Genomic DNA, 7,252 nt, shown 5'->3' with positions numbered 1-7,252 from the left:
CTATTCATGGTTTTTCTCTTTAGATCTGCGAAAATGAGAGAGATGGTGAACAAGAAAGAAGAAGAAGAAGAAGAAGAAGAAGAAGAAGAAGAAGAGAAGTAATATATTGTATGTAATAAGGACAAATGAAGATTTTTCAGAGAGAGAGAGTCAACTTAAAAACTAGAAGACTTCTTCATCTCTCTCATCAGACAATGGTTTATAGTTTAACTACCTTTTTTTTTTGTTGCTTAAGGCTCTTGTTTTCGCTATCTTGTGACTCGTTTCTAAGAAATTGCAACCTATGTATTTTGGGCTTTTTAATAATTTTTTCTCCATTTATTTAAGGATTTAATTATTACATATATGTTACTCCATCAGTTTCAAAATATAGAATTCTCGAGTAAAAACACACATATCAATAAATAACTACTTTTAAAAAAATTAATCAATATAAATGTATAATATAAAACATTAAATAAATCTAAAAGTTACATATAAATTTGAAAACATCTGATATTGTGAAACAAAAATTTCATGAAAATGTTCTATATTATGAAACGCAAAGAATATTGTGTAGTTATGTGCATACCACTAAGTGAAAATATATACACACCATAGTTATTTTTTTAAGTTTTAAGGATTATAAACATACTCACATTTAGAACATGTTTATATCAGATAAATTAAAAGAAAAAGAAAACATGTTCACTACATGATTGCAAACATTGGTTTATTTTGAGCATAACATGGATATTTTTTTCTTTTCGGCAAATTCTCATTCCATCCCATAATTTAAATGGACATATTTTCTGTTTCGGAAATTTTTGGTACTTCCCCATAAAATTCAGTTTCGGGTTCCCAATTGTCCATCCCTAACTACATACTATGCATTTATTATAAAGGTTGATGTTTTAAATTTTTTTTCTTGTATCACAAAGGATGGTTTCTTTAGTGTATTTAATGCATTTTTATTATTAAAATCAAATAACTAATTAATGTTTTTACTTTTATAACAAATAATTAAATATAGACATACATCTGAATGACAAGTGTAAGAAAAGTATGAGTAAATGAGTATTAAAAAGAATATAAAACAAAAGTAATTAATAATAATACAACATTTATTATTTTTCTTAATCTTGGTGAAAATCTAAAAAATTATCTATTATGATTCAGAGGGAGTATTAATTTAAAAAAAATCAATTTCAATTCATAGATAATAATTCTATAATAATTATTATTATTAATATATTTAAACTTACAACTACATAAATTTGTGGAATTTTATGTAGAAGATTGTAATAATTAATTGAGTTCAGAATTATCCTCTAATTCCCATCCCAAAATGGCATATTCCTCTAGAGAAAATGATACAAAAAAGTCTCAAAAGTAAATACAAAAGCAATATAAAGCATAAAATAAGATCTATCTAGTATATCTACAACATGTGAGGACCACCACACTTTGTCCAAGTTTACGAATCTCTTTGAAAAGTTGATTGAAGAACAAAATTTAGTCTTCTTTACATGGTACAACAAACAAGACACAACGGCTACTTGGTCAAATCTAGCATCATCTACACGTGTTTCTATTGTTCACTCCAACAAAGAAAGCAACAGCAAATAGAAAAGAAAAAAAAAAACAAATCCTTAAAAAACAAAAAAAGTTCTGATAACCTTATGCAACCAATCCAATCATGTGTGTGTGTGTTCATGTTCAAATCGTTTTTAATCTCTATAATTAAGTTTTAATTAAACAAGCAGTGGTCTTACTTTGCAAATCTCAACACTAAAGCCTGAATCCATTAGGAGTAGAAGCCAGGCTCGTTGCTGTTCCGATAACCTATCTTTTTCTGATTTTACTTCCACAAGCTTAGCTTCACCTTCATAACCATTCTCCTTGAACCGCCATAGTAGCAGATCAGGCATTCCACTGCACCAGCTCCTATAGTCTTGAGCTAAATGCCGGCACAGCGATGCTACACACACACTTCCAACACAAGCCACTGCTGCTCTCAGTTCCTCTAATGTAAACCGCTCCCAAACCACTCCCCTGCACGCTGTTCCACGGTTTGTTTCATATGATATGATTAGTATTTCTTCAGCCATTCCGTTTGCAACTTTCTCGAGCTGAGATTCTATCATTTCCTTCCTGTTTAGATAGAAGGATTCAGTCTCTAAGTCCAATGGAGCAGTCTGCACAAGGGGAACAAAAAAGAATCAAATGAGCACTTTCATTTCGTTGCGTGAAACAGGTAGTGAGCTTCATTAACCTGGAATCGGGTTTGGAAAACACCCGGGACATCGGAAAATAGAATGTCCCACATGATAAGCCCAAAAATCGTTAACCAGATGCTACTCTCTGTATGAATTCCTTGCCATCCTCCTCCTTCTCCACTGTAATACTGTAATGCGAGCTGCTCCACTCCACATTGTTCCCCGTCTTCCCCATAAAACCTGTTTTTCATGCCAACTTCACAATTCAATGATCTCCCTTGAATGGTAACCTGAAATGCAAAATTGCATATTTGAAGGCAAAGTAGGAAGATGAGCTGGATATCTTTTCCTGTATCTTTCTTATCTTTTGAGTAGAACAACAACCTCGGGGATCTTGTTTTCGTCGAGATTTGAAAAGGTGGGAGTTTTCCAGCGCCTTGGAGGTTTTGCCAGACGAAGAATGCGCCTTTGCAAAGCTACTCGTGAACCAGCACGCACCCAAGGATCTAATAGTCCCTGCTCTGCTACTGTAAGGCTTTCATTTGGACGTCCCATATGCTCCAAGTCTGTTGATAACCTGACTGTCCAATATCCTCGTCTCCTGTCACAATTGAAACAACTGAGCAACCGCCTCAGTAGATAAGCTGCTTGGTTGTACCTGCAACCACAGACACAAATTTCAACAAGCAAGAAAGATAATCTGAACAAGTCAAAAACTAGATGAGTGTTGTCACATGCCTCTTGTTGTTCTCAAGAAAGGAAACTCCTAAAAGAACCACCTTTGAGTAAACCCATGGTCCAGTAAAGCAGTTAAATGCAGCATGGTGCGCAGAATCTAAAGACGAACTGAATATGCGGGTTTCAGAAATCATGATGCATTTCAACACTGTCCGAGAATCCTCACTGTCAAGAGATTCATCCATCAACTGAGCCACTTCAATGGCCTGTAATTGAAGCTTTGAGATATAGTAGACAAACAAGCCTGTTTTTTTTTTCAATATAGACAATTAAACACCTCTTCATATGCTAGAAGCTTTGTCCGATTTGAAAATATTTGCTCTGACTCAATGCATTTGTAACTTGGGTATTTGATAATACCGAGATCCAGTAATACAAAAGAGGATAAATCTTGCTCTCCATTGAGAAAGAAAAGCCTCTGCAACATAAAACCAGACTTATTTCCTAAAATAAAGTTGATTAATTTCTGTAAGTAAAAATCCAAAACTCACCTCAACACGCCATATGAGAGAATCTGCTGTACTGGATATCTTAGCACAAAGTCCTGTTTTTTCTAGAATCATTGTTGCTAGATTTATCCTGAAAGTTAAACAACACAACTCAACCTTAGAGAGAAACATAAACTGCTACAAAAGGAGAGAAGCTTCAAAAATCTTATTACAAAGGACTACAAACAAACCTCGTTTCATCATTATAACAAGAGGAAAATGAATTAATAAGGTCTCTCTTTCTTGAGCCTCGACTGAACACCTGGACCACCAATAAAGCACACCATATTTCAAGCAAACCAATAAGAGAACTACAACCTTTGACAGAAATACTTCCAATATACAGAGCAATATCTCTAAGTTAGTGTGGTCCAACCTTGTTCATAGATAAGATATCACGAAGTTCAGTGACGTTTAGCAACTCTATGATCTCCTTCATTTTTTGGGAATCTAGTTCATCTGCGTCCTTCACTGAGCTCATAAATCCCCTGACTGCACGTCATATAGATAATAGCCTTTTCTAATATGAAAGTTTAGCAACCAGAAGAAGTTCTTAGTCTGTGTCTGAACGTGTTGACAAGCACATATCATTTACCTGTTAGATCCTTCAGGGCTTGAAAAGAATCAGACACCTCATGGTATGAAATATTTGATAACCTAAACCAAGGTCCTGAACAAACATATCCAAACATTTCACAAAATTATCACAAAGCGCATAAGCACTGTAACTACAAATTAGCAAAGAATCCAGTTCCAGTTGCCCAGACACAGCAACTGGGAACATATAGCTTTATACAAAACCTAACATCATTCTACCTACTGTCCATCAGAATCTAATCACTGACCAGTGACCACTGCAATTTATTCGAAACGACAGAAAACAAAGTGTTTAGACACTAACATATGTATGAAAATAGGTAAGAAAGGGACACTAAGGATGTCCTAATCCTTGTTTCATTTGTTCAACATCGCTTCATAGAAGTTTGTCGAAAAACAGTTACAAATAAAACGAAATAAAACTACAAGGGGTAATGCAGAAACGAAATCTGATAGTGTATATACCTTTTCGTGTGTAAAGACGGACAAAAAGTCTTTGGCTATCTTCTGAAAGAGAGGGGAAAGATTCTGTAACAAAACAAGAAACAAGAGTGTATAACAGTAAATCAAGAAGGAAACCCACAAAACAAAAATCATATGTGAAAATACCCAAGAATGTCCTTTCATCGGCTGTGAATAGGTGAGAGCAGCTTCTTAGAACCTCTTGTAGTATTACGTTGAAGTTAAACTGGTATCTAGTTGTTTTAGGCGGAAACTGCATCTGATGCTCAACAGCCTGAAGAACTTTATCCCAAATAGGTTTAAAATCTTCATAGAATTCACATTCCTTCCAACCATCAGATGTCATCTTGTGACAAACAACTTTGATCGGAACAGCTTCAGAAGAATACTTCGGAACAGATGTTATTGTTCCCTGCAAAGAATGTAGAGCTACATCATTTGCACCTGACGCTGTATATCTCAACTTTTCAGCTTATATCAGAGCAAGCACAACAAGAAAACATAGAAATCAGTCACCAACCTCAAACTTAAGGTCATACTCATCGATCAGCGGAGACAAGCACTGAGAGATATCTTTAGGTATATACCCAAGCATTTCAGAGTCTGCAGAAACAACCTAGTGTGAAACGACAAATATTATGTTTTTTAGTAGCCAGCAGATAAAGAGACAAGAATTCACACTCAAGAAGACAATAATGTTAAAGGAAAGGACAAAAACCTTTATAGCATTCCGATCCTTGATATTCTCAGGATGTCTCAAAAGACAAATGTTACCCCCAATTTCTAAATTCAGAACATCACTGAACTTCCTACCAACTATAAAGGTATGAATAGCATCACCATTGGCTTCATCTAAAGTCACAGTTTCCAAAATCTCCTCATTTCTTGGAGAACATGAACCATCATCAACCTTGCAGCAAATGGAGTCACTAGGCTCACTTCTTTGCACCAAACTGAATCCAGAAGTTTCAGAATCAAGTATTGGTTGCTGCTGGGTACAGATTACAGGACCACCTTCTAACTGTTTTGGCACTGACAATGACCAGAAACTTGACTGAAGAAGAGTGGTCTGAGTTAATCTCCGTTTCTTCCTCGTGGATGGGCTCAAATCATCTGAAGGAAGTTGAAAAAGTTTGTTAATTTTCAAAATCCCTAATGAAGAAAGAAAATGAGCATATTAGTCAAAAATACCAACCAGAGAATTTGCTCGGGTCATCGAGAGGAGCCTGATTCTCCGACGAACGACCATCATCCCCGGCTACTGAGATAAGATCTTCGACCTCGAGATTCAACGAATCCTAGGGGAATTTTTTGGGATTAAAGGAGTTTACTTTAATGCTATTTGGGGAAAACTTTGAGGGAAAAAGATGGATACCGGAGTAGGAATGGAGAGAAGAAGGTGTCGATTGGGTAGAGATCGCCGACGTTTTCCGATCAACCGGAGCAAACTCTCCCGTCCGGTAAGCATTTCCACGACGACGTACGCGGGAAAATCTTTAGATTGGCGCTACAGTTTCTCTCTATTTCCATTTTCCTTTACCATTTTAATATTTTTTGCTCGGAGATTGTCTTTTTTGATTTTTTTTTTTTTTTTTTTTTCATTTTAAATGGTTTTAATCTATTTTTCATTGGTTTAAAACTTAGAAATAAGAACATTTTCTCACTCAGTTAGTTATACAACAAATATATTAAAGAAAATTTTCTACTCTTGCTTGATTCACTGAAGTTGCAGTTCTTATGCAACTTTTGTGTGTTTGGAACTTTGGATAAAAAATTTCAACATTTTCAACTGAGGGAAATGGGTTCTCTACATTCATATGCTGCGGTTCCTCAGAAGAGAAAAGAAGGAATTAAAAACGACGGATTAAAACTGGAGACCGTGTTCACGAGCTGCAGCGGCAAGAGCCTCAATACGTCCATGGTAAGGGTAACCACCACGGTCAAAGGCCACCTTTGTGATCCCTTTCTCCAAGCAAGATTTTGCTATCACTTCTCCAACTTTCTTCGCTACCTCCTACACAAAAATACCAAAGAGAAATCGAGTTGAGTGTGCCAAATGGTTGACCAAAGATTCATTCTCCAAAGGGTGCCAATTTCGAAATTAGAAGAAAAAGAGCTTTACAATGGTTGGTCCAGAAGTGTAGTCAAACTCTTCAGAGATAGGTTTCTGCTTAGTTGAGGCTGAAGCTAAAGTGTGCATCTTAGTATCATCAATCACTTGAACATAAAGATGCTTGTTTGAACGGAATACGCATAGCCTTGGCCTCTCTGTTGTACCGTTAACCTATCAACAAAGTGTAACAACAAGATTCACTCACTTACACACATTAACAAAACTCAATTACATATACATTGCTTCAATTTGTTAATTACAACAACATGGCATTACTCACTATCCTAACAACAATTAAAAAAAAACTAATCCTGGAGAGATTCTAGAACAATCGGGCGACAAAATTAAAAAGAGGGAAGAAACAGAACACCTTCTTACGGATACGAGAATGGCGGGCGGTTCGATCTTCGGTGCTGGTTTTGGTTTTGGATTCGACGACCATGGGCCGAGACTGAATCGAAGACGAAGAAGAAGACGACGACCATGGTTTCAGGAAAACGGCACGGTGTTGAACTCCGCTACCCAGAAACGTACTGCGGTTAGTAATTAGGCTCACCGACCCACACCCACTCACGCTCGTCATACTTGGTCTCTCTCTCTCTCTCTCTCTCTCTCTCTCTCTCTGGCTCTGCGCTCTAGCTCAGTGTGTAAGCTAA

General features: G+C 36.3%; 2 protein-coding genes across 8 annotated transcripts; both read right to left on the bottom strand.

Moving 5' to 3' along the window:
- Positions 1,428–6,013, bottom strand: LOC104742349 (fanconi-associated nuclease 1 homolog). 7 transcript variants are annotated; one of them, XM_010463348.2, is made up of 15 exons: positions 5,859–6,013; positions 5,679–5,781; positions 5,202–5,596; positions 5,004–5,099; positions 4,631–4,895; positions 4,487–4,549; positions 4,020–4,094; positions 3,801–3,916; positions 3,616–3,686; positions 3,428–3,515; positions 3,214–3,354; positions 2,937–3,142; positions 2,583–2,856; positions 2,255–2,488; positions 1,428–2,177 (listed from the first exon to the last, which is right to left on the bottom strand). In XM_010463348.2, the coding sequence occupies exons 1-15, from the start codon at positions 5,949–5,951 to the stop codon at positions 1,734–1,736; spliced, it is 2,664 nt and encodes an 887-aa protein (XP_010461650.1). In that variant the 5' UTR covers positions 5,952–6,013; the 3' UTR covers positions 1,428–1,733. The 7 variants fall into 7 exon arrangements, 6 of the variants coding, with proteins under 6 accessions (XP_010461650.1, XP_010461651.1, XP_019091451.1 ...); XM_010463349.2 differs by having other exon boundaries at positions 4,487–4,528; XR_760520.2 differs by having other exon boundaries at positions 2,078–2,177; positions 2,255–2,438.
- On the bottom strand, positions 6,196–7,252 carry LOC104742348 (50S ribosomal protein L18, chloroplastic-like). The gene is made up of 3 exons (XM_010463347.2): positions 6,967–7,252; positions 6,606–6,767; positions 6,196–6,497 (listed from the first exon to the last, which is right to left on the bottom strand). The coding sequence occupies exons 1-3, from the start codon at positions 7,177–7,179 to the stop codon at positions 6,348–6,350; spliced, it is 525 nt and encodes a 174-aa protein (XP_010461649.1). The 5' UTR covers positions 7,180–7,252; the 3' UTR covers positions 6,196–6,347.

This window comes from Camelina sativa, chromosome 14, assembly GCF_000633955.1.
Source record: "Camelina sativa cultivar DH55 chromosome 14, Cs, whole genome shotgun sequence".
Taxonomy (NCBI): Eukaryota; Viridiplantae; Streptophyta; class Magnoliopsida; order Brassicales; family Brassicaceae; genus Camelina; species Camelina sativa.
Note: the sequence above shows the minus strand (reverse complement) of the source record. Positions and strands in the feature narration are given on the sequence as shown.